At 37.3% G+C, this 13727-nt stretch overlaps 1 protein-coding gene across 1 annotated transcript in view; it reads right to left on the reverse strand.

The window, feature by feature from the left end:
- Nucleotides 1–5821: 5821 nt before the first annotated feature.
- Nucleotides 5822–13727, reverse strand: part of camkvb (CaM kinase like vesicle associated b) — a 29444-nt gene continuing 21538 nt past the window's right edge. The window contains exons 3-11 of the mRNA XM_039674197.2: nt 13475–13606; nt 10932–11006; nt 9503–9641; nt 8617–8737; nt 8341–8416; nt 7863–7999; nt 7641–7719; nt 6900–6987; nt 5822–6790 (exon numbers count right to left, since the gene is read on the reverse strand). Of these exons, the coding sequence (XP_039530131.2) occupies nt 6452–6790; nt 6900–6987; nt 7641–7719; nt 7863–7999; nt 8341–8416; nt 8617–8737; nt 9503–9641; nt 10932–11006; nt 13475–13606 (1186 nt within the window). The 3' untranslated portion in view covers nt 5822–6451. The remainder of the gene's footprint in view (nt 6791–6899; nt 6988–7640; nt 7720–7862; nt 8000–8340; nt 8417–8616; nt 8738–9502; nt 9642–10931; nt 11007–13474; nt 13607–13727) is intronic.

A 13727-nucleotide genomic window follows, 5' to 3' on the forward strand; every position in this document is an offset into this window, starting at 1 on the left:
GAAAGTCTCCGTGTGGCCGGTAGTGAATGCTCGCTCTTGAGATCGAGCACGCACAAGCACACGAGCGCTCTTGTTGCATTCTGAAACATCACCGCTAGAGGCTGCTAAAAACCGCATAGAGCACCTTTAAGTTAGCAAGCAAAATGATGTTTAAAGCAAGAGGGTGGCAACCATAGACATCATATAGGTAGACACCCTATCGACTGCTACTGCCTATTTGCACGGACGAGAATTAGATCTTAAACCGGTCATCCGCTCCACTCAGTGTAATCTGAATGGCAAGTGAAATGAGCTGTTAGCACATTAAATTAATAATATCTCACTGAATACTGAACTCTCTCTCTCTCACACACACACACACCGAACGCAGCCACCTGTAATAAAAATTGAGAAGAAGCTGTGTTCAATGTGTTTGCATCAGTAATTTCTAAAAATTTAATTCGGACAACATTAAGCCTATACATTTTTATTGTATGTGGATGTGGGAGAGGAAAATGTCGAGACTAAAGCCCTATTCGGATTAACTTTACAAGGGTAGATGAAGTAAGTTAATTAAGTAATTTTACCACAGGACTTCTGTAATATCAATAGCCAAATCGCATGTGATAAGACATAGGTTATCAATAAAACTAGAAGTTGGAGGGGTAACTCAATTTGCGCATCGCTGTCATGCGTGTATTACTTTGCTTCCTGATATCATGTGCGCAAAGTCGCAAACACAAATAACCTATACAACAGGGCAGTTAAATGCTTATCTGATAACCTAGAAGCTCTTGTAATTATTACTTTAACAGTTACTGCACCTATCCATGCCGGGTGAACACCGGCTGATGAAGTAAACAGCATTCCACAACGATTTCAGTACAGAAATAGCAAATATCCTTGCTCCTTCTCGATTATCTGGTAATATTCTATTCACAAAAATACAACCAATAGTACGGTAATGTTAAGATTTACTTGTGAAAAGCCCTATTTTCAGTGGTCCGGCGATTAGAACGGGAAAATGTTCCACAATGCTCTGGCATCTTATCTGCTGCCAAGCAACCAAACTAGGAAGAAGACCGGTTCAAGATGGTGGCCGGATTTCTCGGTTTCCAGCGACCAATTGACCATATGCACAGCTGCACTACTTCCTGAACTTAAGCCAGCTCCTTGTTTCCTGTCTGCCATTATTGGCCGAACTTGATTAATTCAGGTGTGTCTGATTATTGTTGCCATGACTACTGAGGTCAGGCACACCTGGATTAATCAATTTGTCCAATAATGACAGACAGGAAACAAGGAGCTGGCTTAATGCCGCGTTCCAGGCAACCTGTAACTCGTGTTTTTCCAACCTTATACTCGTGAAAGTGCACTGGAACGGCAGTCAAACCCGTGACTTCCCACCCGTGAACTCGTACTAGACCGACGTACTCCCAGTTACAAGTCCTTACGTCACATAGCCCGCGAACATATAGAAAACTACAATGACAGCCCCTACGGATGCAGTGTTTCTGCAGGCGGTACTCAGTGAGAATCTCACTTTAGGACAATATAACGTTAACTAGTTTTCAGTCCATTGAGTGCAAGGATAAAATAATACCAAATACATTTCCAAACAAATAAAGTAAAATAAAAGGTATAACAGCTTATCTTGCCTCATGCGCTATTTTTCCTCCTCAGTTTCCCACAAATAAACAAGGAGTAAGCACCTTTGGCGTTAGAAATTATTACAAATGCGCGTGAGCCCCGTAAGGTCCGCCATGCTGGTTTGTTTACATCTAGGTAGTTTGGCATGAATGACCTGGCATGAATTCGAGCATTACGCGCATCAAATACGAGAAAGAAAACGAAGAAGGCAAAGCAAAGCAAAAAGATAAGGCGAAAGAAAAGGGACATTACAGTCAGGAACAATCTCACACCACGCGCAAAACAGCGGCGGTATTTGGAGAAGCTTTCAGGCATCCAAAAAATATCGACATATACGAGCTCGCTGCGGCGGGCACAGAGACTTGGACCATTTACCTCCATGCACATAAATGGACATTGTTAATTATCTTGTTTTTGGTGTAAATTACTACACAATGCAGGAGTTTAAAAGCCACAAGTCTTTGGAAAGTTATGAGGCTTTCTGCTGTGGCTGGGCAGCAATTTAAGATGCACTTCAGGGTTTGCAACAACATTAACGTTAGGTAACCTACACTTCGTAGCTTTAAGAGACTGCAACATAGACATATTTTAGAGAACGTACCTGAGTGAAAATGCAGAGAACACACTCTCATCGACACGGGGGTGAGATTGAAAGAAGTAACGCAAAGTCCTTTCTTCTTATTGCAGCCAACCAAGCAATCCGGCGTCTTCTTCTTCTTACTTCGGTAACCTAAAAACTGTATTCCATTGTTCCTATGTTTCCCATTTGTATCGTGTGAGGTACTAGAGCAGTTTTTAACGCAGCAATGACTTCCAGGCATGGTTAAACAGTGCGGAAATGAGATAACCTCCTCTACTACCAAGTTAACAACAAACACAAACAAACAACCAAATTTTGCCGCCGCCGGAAACCTACCAACATGGCGGAGAGGAGAGGGGCTCTGTACCATGACGTCACTTCCTCACTCCCAATAGGCTATGCTTATGTTTTTAGGTCACTTTTGGATTTTAAATTAGGCTATTTTTTATTACATTACACAAAATAGTATATAAAAATTTTAAATACTGTAACTTCCTAGCGAGTGAGAAGGGGTTGCAAATAATCACTCTAGGTAGGAGCCCTGTGCACATGATCCCAGTATGTGACTACTTTAAATATCCTGAGGTGGGTTTCTTTGAGATTTTTGACATCATGTCTAACTCTCAAATTCTCACATTCTAAGCATGTTAAAATGAATAACACTACTTCTTGCATACAACAAAGAACCACGACTACGAATAGATGATCATTCAAGGATGTGTTTATTTTGAAAGCATGAAAGTGATTTGAAGAATACAGAGGTGAAAGTGGAGAGAGGCCAGTCCTCAGTGTATTCACAGGTTCACAGTCAACCAAACTGAGAAGAACGTCTGAGAGGATGAGGAAGTCAACAGACACACAACACCAAAGGCAATAGTGAAGCACTATTTCAAAAAAATTGCTTTGAATTGTGTAACACAGTATCTAGTTGCGGTTTTAGTATACATGAATGCTATAAAACTTTTTTTTTTCAGACCTACATGAAACATTACTTATACTTGTTTATTTTAGATTTTATCAGTTTGCGCTTTTTTAATTTTTATACGAAATCAAAGACAGAAAAACAAATGACATCTCAAAGTCTCAGGGTAGATAGAACGAATAAAGGTATGCGACAGATTTTAGAAGAGAAATATCATTTTATAAGATCAAAGAGAAATGAAAGCTACAAAATGACAATGACACGTGAGATCTAAAGTATATCAGTAGAAGCCTGTGGCAACCCATGCTGAGCATCATTATGAAATCAATAGAGCACTGACAGCATAATTGCATATCAAGGCCTTCTTCAGTCAAACCTCCACTGACTCCTATGATGTTTAGAAGATTACAGCTTGTCACCACTGCACAACAATTACAAATCGTTGGCCACTGGAGGGGAAACTCACTGTTTTTGTTCACCTTAACTGTATGACAAGTTCTAAGTAATAGTACCATTAGGTGCACTGGCTTCATCTGTCCCGCTCAAGTCCTGACCTGCCCGTCCTTCCAGAATGACGTCACTATTGTCAACTTCAATGGAGGACAGTATAATCAGAAATTGAGTGTTCACATGGACACTGACATTGAGAGTAGCATCACAGTATCGCAGTTGTAGACTATTGCTCATATAAAGAGGTCAACCGTTTCGATTTTGCTTTTCGATAAGCTCTAGTAAACCTATATATCCTCATACCAGCCGCTTCTCTGTGCTAAAATATGTTTGTGTGCGGGCACGGCGGGGGTTTTCTCAGCTGACTTTCTATGACGTTTTTTCGATTTTTAGAAGGCAACTCAGAGATCAAATATTTTCACGGGAAAAAAAAAAGTTTAAATATGTCATTTTGTATTATCAAAGATGAGTTTTAATGGATAAAATTATTGACTATTGACTTAAAAATCTACGAGTTTGTAAAGTGTCCTGCTCGGCATGATTTTTAAGGCCCGTTCGCACCATGAATGATAACTATAAAGAGAACTATATTAGCGTCTACAACAGATGACAGTGTTCTGCTTATTTTTCGCACGTACTGTAGTTTTGTCGTCTGCTGCTTTAAATGCTCAAGCTCCTTAAAGTCTTTAAATTGGATTCTGATTGGCAAACAAAGGTTATATATTCATCAGCTGTGGAAAAAAAGTCATTCTGAAAGTAATTCCAATAGTGTCGTTGCTCTGCCGTTATCATTGTTATTGTGATGTGTACTTCCCTATTGTTATAAAATTAAAATAATTATTAAAAGACAACATTACAGTTATCGTCCTTGGTGTGAACAGGCCATGTCCCTGGAAACCTTTAGTCCCATTTAGCCATTTGGTAGCAACCGCATTTAATTGCTGGTATTACTGATGTATTTTATGTTGTACAATAGAATGTAAAAATATCTTGAGCCTCTTAACCACAGACCCCATTCAAAAAGCATTGATTTAGGGACGATCTGAAGTGCAAAAATGCTAACTTGTTTCTGCGTTTTAGAACTCATTCCTGCAGCACTCTATATTTGTCATTGAAAATATTTTGATATAAGACCTAATGTGCCTTTCTTAAAAGAATGGTGGCAATGACTTTAAATAAGGCCCTATTTACATCTGGTATTAAGATGCGTTTTGGTCAAATGGATCACAAGTACCCGTTTACACCTGGTATTTTAATTAGTCTCTTTTGTCCACTTTCAACCACTTCTGTCCTTACTTCTTCGAAAGGAGGGGTCTATGGGCAGATTGGGACAAAATAAGCTCATGCAATTTATATATAAACATGCCCGGAGATGACAGAAAAACATATTGGGAGCAGCAGCTTTCCTTTTTGCTCTGATAGGAATGGTGTATTTTTATGTGTCTTCAGTTGACAAAGTTTAGATCCTGTCCGGCTAGCGCGCATCCCATACATGTTAGGTCATGAGGTGGAGAGTAGGAGGTCCTTTTTGGTTGTCCGAACACGACTGTGCAATCCGTTTTTGACCACCTCTGGAAATGGTAGAAAGTGGACAAGCTAAACTCAAAACATATTAGACCTCGTTCACACCTGTATTTAGTGTACTTGACGAAAACGCTTCTTAATGCCACGGCCTAAATACCGAATGCCTACTTGTAATTCAAAAAAGATTTGAGTTCAAGAAAAATGAAGATTATGAGTAAATATTCAGCCCAACGAAAGCATCTCAGAGTAGCCATAAAATGGCCACTTTAACTTGTACATTTATGCCTCCAATGAAATCCTGTTAAAAACAAAGATCACTGTGTGTGGCTGAGTACTTTTAAAATGGAAAGGTATATTATTCAAAACATGTACAATGTATGCAAATGAGTATATAATACATTATAAGAACAAATCACATTTCCACTGTTCATGTGGCTAGCTACCAAGCAGATGTGAGGTATTAGTTATGCTTACCAACTCTGCTCCATTTATTGGGCCACACGTCTCAACCACTAAAACACCATTACGAGATGAATTTAGCCGCCTTGGTTGTTGTAAAAGTATTTTTCGTATGAATCCTCTTAACGTTTCATGAGTGCGTGTTCGATCTAGACATGAAATGTCCACGTAAAGCTGAAGCTGAATGTGTCCGTTACCTGGGCATGTGTGTCATAAACAGCAGATCTGAAAAAAAGCATGCTGTTCTTGGCTACGTCTAATCTACAGAGGTAAGTAAGCTATTTACAGAAACTGTACATTGCGCATGAAGCTGTCTCTGTGGTCCTCTGACTAGTTCAAGACAGATGTCAGCAAATTGCAATGCAATAAAATAAAATAAAAAGTAGCTATAAAATGGGGCCTACAGTGATAATCTATCCTAAAGCGTGTATGCAGATCAGTGCTAAAGTTTCCGATCTTGGCTTAATGTAAGCAGAAAACAGCGTTTTTTCTTATTTTACGCAAAGTTAAAGTGGCCAGAGCATTCGATATGCGTCACACGGGTTGTGATTCAATAGAAAACAAGAGAATGCTTGCTGGAAAATGTTTAAAGGCAAATTCACACCGCACCGACAGACGGTGACCAACGTGGACAACCACCATATTACAAGTACGCCACTTCTCAGACATCCGGCGTCAAATAAAATAAAGAACGAGAGCCAATCAAAACACACTGATTCAACAAAACCTGATGAAGTGTCTGTTGCTGTCTCTCGGATTTCTCGGTGCAGTGTAAATTGGCCTTTATTTTTGAGATTAATGCTATGTGCTGTGGAATCAGTATTAGCATGCTTGCTGCTTATGTACAACAGTGCGAGATCTAAACACAGGTGGGAGAGGTAGCGAGATTAACCGCTCTGTTCCTCCCCTGTGTACGATGGCAGGGAGTCTAAGGCTTCTCCGTTGCATCGCGATGTGGGATCGGGCTGTTCGGGCACTGGGACGTGGAGAACAGGCTCAGCTGGTGGTGGGGCGGCAGCGGCCGCTGCTTCCACAACAGGGGCTTCTGTGCTGGCAGAGGGGCTTTCAGCAGTACTCGACTGGGCTGTGGAGGCCTCAGATGGAGCCTGGGGGTTTTCCTGAGCTCCTGCTGCAGGGTTGGCCACTTCTGGTGCAGCTGCTGCTCCTGCCGTCTGATGCTCTGGTGCCCTGAGACGCTTCATCATGGTCGTGACCCGTACGGCTTTCTGCAGGAAGGTGATGATCCAGATTACATTTAAACAAACTCAACTTTAAAATAAATAAATAAATAAAACATAAAAGTGTCATTAAGGGTAAAATGCTTTTAGAAATTACCTTCCACTTGGCTTTTGCAAAGTTTTTCTCGATTTGTGCACACACATTTTCCTTGATGTTCTTGTCGGAAGCAGCATTTCCAGATATCCTTTAATAGTACAAAAAGCTTATTATTGTTTATATATGTATATATATATATATATATATATACTGCCATTCAAAAGGTTTTTTGAAAGAAACTAATACTTTTATTCAGTAAGGATGGAGTAACTTGATCAAAAGTGTCAGTAAATTTATAATGTTACAAAATACTTCCATTTAAAAAAAGCTGTTCTTTTACTATTCTTTCAGAATCCTGGGAAAAAAAGACTATGGTTTCCACACAAATACAAAGCAGCACAAATTTTTTCATTATTAATAATAAAAAAATGCTTCTTGAGCATTAAATGAGGATATTATAATGATTTCTGAAGGATCATGTGACACTGAAGACTGGAGTAACATTGCTGAAACTTCAGCTTTGACATCACAGGAATAAATTAGGTTTTAAAAAAATATTTTTTAAATATTAGGTTTTTAAAAAAAAATTAAATAGAAAACTGCAATTTTAACTGACATTGTACTAAAACCTAGTTTTTCTGATCAAATAAATGTAGCCTTGGTGAGCATAAGATACTTCTTTGAAAAACATTTGAAAAAATCTTAATTTTGAATTGTATTTTATACCCCAAAACCTTCTCTGAATAGTTATAAATACCAATATATTGAGTAATTGTCAAAGTATATTGATACTATAAGTACCATTCATGGTTAATGGCTTCTTGAGCAGTCAATCTCTGGTCCTGGTCCACCTCCATAAGACGTGACACTAAGTTTTTAGCTGCGGACCAACAAAATGGAAGATGTAACCCAGTAAACACAACCAACCTTTCAAGTCATGTCTTTAAAATCAAGGTTTACAAAAGAGAAGTACGTGCTGTACTAAGCATGTGAGGTTTTATCAGTGCTCTTCAGTAAAAGTACCGGAGTCTGAAATGTCATCCCAGTAAGGTGAGTCAAACTCATAGTCTCCAGCAAGAATCTTCCGGAAAAGGTTCTTGTCATGGTTTTCATAGTCATCCTCATCTGCTTCATCGTAGAATGGAGGATTTCCCGAGAGTCTGTGCATGAGATGGGGAAAATCATTACAAACTGTGAGAAGGGTCTGGATAGCGGTAGTCTGACGCATATTGCTCATAAAATGAGCACAATATTGGCATTTTTTAAATTATTATACAGATTTTGTGGAGACTGCAGAAACATTATGTGAATTAGATATTGCTTTATTAACTCTCATCTATTACTGCAGTATCATCAGTTTCAAATTTACTCCTCAGACAGACAATTTTTGCCGAAGTAGGTGGTTCTGTACCACTTCAGCTGATAATCAAAAGTCTAGCTGTGGAAGAGTAGAAGAAAATAAAAGTATTATGAGCGCCTGTTTATTGGAGAATACACTCACAGTATGTACATGATCACACCAAGAGCCCAGCAGTCCACAGGTCGGCCATATCGCTGTCTCCCAACAACCTCTGGGGCTGGTTGGAAAAAAAGAGGAGGTCAAATCATTTACAGAAACACACATGCTCTGGTTACCATTTGAACAACTTATGCCCATGTAAACAGAAGTCTATAAGAAAATTCTGTTTGCTTGCTCTATAATCTTGTTGTTTTCGTTGTTCCTCAATAAAGACCATCTGTTGCATCTGCCCCCACGAGTGTTCAAAGAGTTTCTCACCCAGATACTCTGGGGTTCCACACGGCTCCTTGATGAGTCCATTCTCCAGTTTTGCCAGATGGAAATCACTGATGACTATTTTTGAATGTTTCAGTCGGTTGTAGTACACTAGATTCTCAAGCTAGAGGGAATGAGAATGACAAAATGACATGCTGCTTTGTGAAATTCTTGTGTTTCAAAACAACTGATGTAAAACAAACAACATTCTGGAGTGAAATTTAGGAACACGGTTTACTAAATAAGGATAATTATTAGTGAATGTATATAAGATTTAGATATAGCACAACTATGTGTAGGTATTTGTCAGTAAGCATGCATGTTTGATGTTGATAAAAAGACATACCACATGATCTAAAAAAATCCTTATTTTTTTTAGTATCGGATTTAAATATGTTCAGTAGTTTGAAGTCTGCACTGCGAAAACAATTTCCCGTGATGACATTCAATATTTTGTTTTGTTTTCCAGTAAAATGATTCTTTCCCCAATAGAAAATTGTAATAATAAAGCGTAATTTGCAAAAATAATCGTAATTCAACGTAATTTCTCTGAAAACAAATCTAATTTACTCATCTTGTTTAAAGGATGTTTGATGCTAGACAAGAACATTTACTGATTAAGAAAGTTTTTTTTTTTCTCAGTGAACAGCAATACAAAATTTGATACATATTTGAAATTGGAGATGTGTCTAAACTCACTGTCAACTGATATAAATATCAATATTTAGAGATTGATAAACACATTGACAACAAACTAAATCTAATTTCATCGCATAAAAAAAAATTAAAGTGCGAACATTTTGGAAACCAAAACAGAAGTGAGTGCAGGGTTAATTCGTTATAAAGTATTTGTGTGCTAGTTTCCACCAGAGGGCGCATTGCGACGTACCTTTAGGTTCCTGTGAACGATCTTCAGGCTGTGCAGGTAAGCAGCTGCCTCCATCACCTGTCTGATAACATTGCTTGTGTCCCTCTCAGAATAATAGCCTTGATCCAGGATCCAGTCAAAGACCTCGCGACCTGTGGCTCTGCAAGAAACCACACAACGTGCTGAGCTGCTTCTTCTGTGCATTTATGAATTATTCACACCCTGCTTTAAACGTTGGCACCTTCAAAAGCTTTACTTAATCATGCAGGTGTAGCAGACACAAATCAGCCAGTCCACGCCACACATACAGCGTACAGAAGGGACGAGGCATTAAAATAATGAATGCAAATCCAAACAGACAGGTAGGAATGTGACAAGGACGAGGCGGTATAATCGTGCTAGGACAGTCTGAGCGCAGGGTTTATTTCTCTTATGTCTCAGGCAACAGCAGCAGCGGATTTAGCCTCTTGAAGTCAGTATCAACATTATAGAAGAGAACCTATGTTGCCAAACAACCTATGCCGGAGGAATTTTGGTTTCTTTTTTTTTTTAATTCATTGTTTTGCCCTTTGCATCCACACGTCATCTGAGAAACAGGCAGTCAAATGCACTTCTGGGTTAAAACGTTTGTCTTATTTGGCAAAATATTAGTGTACACAGATTCAGAATGTAAAGTTATGGGGCAAAATGTCTGATATTTAAAAGTAGATTTGTGCATTGAACATCACAGTGTAAATACTGCCAAACAGACCTGCCAGTCTCAAATATCATCAATAATAATCAAACGACAATATTCCCAAGAAAATAAAATTGCTCTCATCTGTATAATTTTAGATTATAACTATAACCCTTATAAAGCCAACTGTATCTCTACTAGCAAGTTCTCTAAATGATCAACATGATCAGAACCTCTGTCGTCTGATTGATATTTTATACTTTTATAGCAAGTAAAAAGCCTTTTAGTATCATTTTTTTTAAAATGATCCTCTACAGGTCATGGCACACGTCTTTTTGCTGTGAAATATTTAAAGATTTTTGTAAAGTAAACAAAATATTAACTTATATATTGATAGTAATATTTCAAGATAAACACTGACTAGACTGCAGAAACTTTGGTTTAGTTGATTATCCAAACATATTTATAAAAATAATGTTAAAATGTGAGTATAAATATGTTAAAACAGGCTTTTGGGGAACATTTATTTGTACTTCTCTCAATTATCATTGTATTGCATTCTATTATACTGTATATCTACATCTTTTGAAAATACCTGAGGCTATGCCTTTTAACATATAGTTGGTTAAATGGTTAAGTAAACTATTTCAAATGAGTATGTTGAAGAGCAAATTAGTTGAGAACTGAGAAAAATACCAACTACTTAAATCTTTACACTCATCTCTGTACAGTAAAGAACTATTATAATCCTTATAAACTGATTTCAGGACTTACAGCTCAAGGAAGAGGTAGTACTCTTTCCGGGTTTCGTAGACATCGACCAGCTGGAGGATGTTGGGGTGTTTCACCCTGGGGAGGAGAGATGGACAGACAGTTAAGAGACAGTTTGCAGCACATCCGAGGCTGATAAACATACAGCGTCATGCCTAGATCCACCCTGTCCCACAATCAACCCCCACACTCGTGCCCCATCTGTCACCGCAGACTCATACAATGCCTGTATTTGCATATTGCATGGGTTCCTATATCCGCTATAATCATATTTAATTAAACAACAAATGTCAGTATTACCATTAATGCTCTGTGGCTGAATCCCATCTGTTCAAATCAACATTTATGCATGTATATTTTGTGTAACTGTCAAATATGCCAGCCTGAGTAGAAGGCTTCACCAGCTGAGTCTCCCAAGGTTTCTTCTTCATCTACTAAATCTTGAGGAGATTTTCTTGGCCACTCTTGCCTTTAGCTAATCACTGTGGTGTTTGTAATGCATTGCCTTTGAATATGCATTCTGAATAGCAGATGTAACTGAAAGTTTCCATGAAACTTCCCTTAGAGCATATTACATTTTATATCATGCACGTATAATCGTATGATTTCATTAATTATGCAATAAGAGACTGTTTGAGAATTTTGTAAAGGTGGTTATGTCAGCCAACTTTTAAATTAAGATATTAATACACTGATAAAGACACTAATGTGCACTTCTGCCAGCAAAAGAGAGGGAAACTAAAGGTGAACTCGTAAAAAGATCCCTCATTCTAATGGTGACATTTCTTTTATGTGTTTTTCGTGAGCTGTTGTGATTTGTGAGCGGGAACACAAACGCCGCACCGGCAGGATCAAAGTGACATCAGTGACTCACGGTAGATCAGCCTTTTAGATGCAGTATAATCATATATAATCATACACTGATGCAAAGCATTTATATCTAATATCTTAAGGCTTTGACATGTTTGGTATATTAAACTAAATTCATTGCATCATTAGGTGGTTAGTGTACTTTCCTGTTCTTTGAGAGGACTGAAAATCTCGATAATGAACACCGGCTACGCATAGCTCCACAAAGTCAATAAGCTTTTTGTTAAAATCGACTGAGTGGATTCCACTTTTTACAGAATTAAAGCAAATAAGCAATTTGCAAGCTATATTATATGGGTTTTTGAAGCCGACGTAAGAGTATGTTCAATGCAAAACCTCAAATATCTGTGCCATTAAACTGGATGTGATTTTATTCAAATCATGCTTCTGTGTAGTAGCTAGAAGTTTGTACTCATAGGTTTGTATGAGTGTGAAACAGGCGTTTGCATAAACGACAACAAACAAAGTTAAGTCTGACACAGAGAAAGGGATTCGTCTTTGGGAGAAAAAGAAGAAATGACATTTGGAAAAAATTTCATCATGTGTATAGGCTACTTCGAACATGTTTGGTTGGTAAAATAAATATGTTGTAAAATCAAATCAGAGCATCTACTGTGTCTGGAAAGGATGCATTCTTGAGTCTATAAGGTAACAGTAATATAATAAGATAACTACAGTATAATAAGATAACATTGTTTGAAATGGGTTTTGCTAAAAGAAAATTTTGGTTTCGTCTTTACTACTAGTTAGGCTATTTATACTATATTGACTGGGTTAAATATAATTGCATTACACACTATAAAAAAATTGATGGTTTAACTTAAAAAAGTAAGTAACCTAGGTTGCCTTAAAATTTAAAGTTCATTGAACTGGAAAAAGTGAGTTAATACAATGAAGGAGATTAATTTAACCATCAGAAACTCAAAATTATATGTTATCTGAACTAAACAAATTATTTAAGTTGATTTGACAAGAGAAAAAAATGTTGTGATTACTAAACTGTAAAAAAAAATATTGTTGGTTTAACTTAAAAAGTAAGTAACCTGGGTTGCCTTAACATTTTAAGTTGATTGAACTGGGAAAAGTGAGTTAATAAAATGAAGGAGATTAATTTAATCATCAGAAACTCAAAATAATAAGTTCTCAACTAAATAAATTATAAAGTTGATTTGACAAAAGAAAATATGTTGTGATAACAAATCTTGAAAATATTTTTTACAGTGTAAACAGAGACTAAAATAAAATTTTTCATTGACTCAAACTAGACTATGTCTATCGTCGACGAAAACTAGACTAAAATGTCATAAAACTAGACTAAAAAGAGTATGAATGTGACTAAAACTAATAAAAACTAAAATAACAGCTTGACACAAAGAATAAAACTAAAATTAAAACAGGCCGCCAAAAATAACACTAGAAAACAGTCGGCATTTTTAAATCTCTCTTCTTTTTTTGGGAGTTCCAAAAGTGACCAGCACAATGAGGATATGTGAGCTTTAGCGATACACAAATCATTCCAAAGGAATTACTGTTTAACTGACCTTTAAGAATCATTATTCATAAAATATGATTCTCTTTCCACCAAATGAAATCAAAAGAGCAGATCAGAGCACCGCAGAGGAAGCTGCAGTCTACAAAACGATTGTAAAGGTTTTTGAAAAAGAACTTGAACTCACATCTTTAGGATGACAATCTCATTTTTGGCAGCCTTCCGCACTTTTCTTCCATCTTTCTTCAGGAATTTTTTGCAGGTGTACATTTTCAGAGTGTTCTTATCCTTCGCCCTGAAGATCTCACAGAACTCCTCCCTTGAGAAGAAATGCATTATAATTGATATTGACATTATAGAACAGTTAATCCAAAATGAAATTTCTATTAACTCTACATAGAATTACTGCATGAGCTCTTAACTTAAATAGCTCTATTCTG

This window comes from Pimephales promelas, chromosome 21 (assembly GCF_988280905.1).
Source record: "Pimephales promelas chromosome 21, fPimPro1.hap1.1, whole genome shotgun sequence".
In the NCBI taxonomy this organism is placed as follows: domain Eukaryota; kingdom Metazoa; phylum Chordata; class Actinopteri; order Cypriniformes; family Leuciscidae; genus Pimephales; species Pimephales promelas.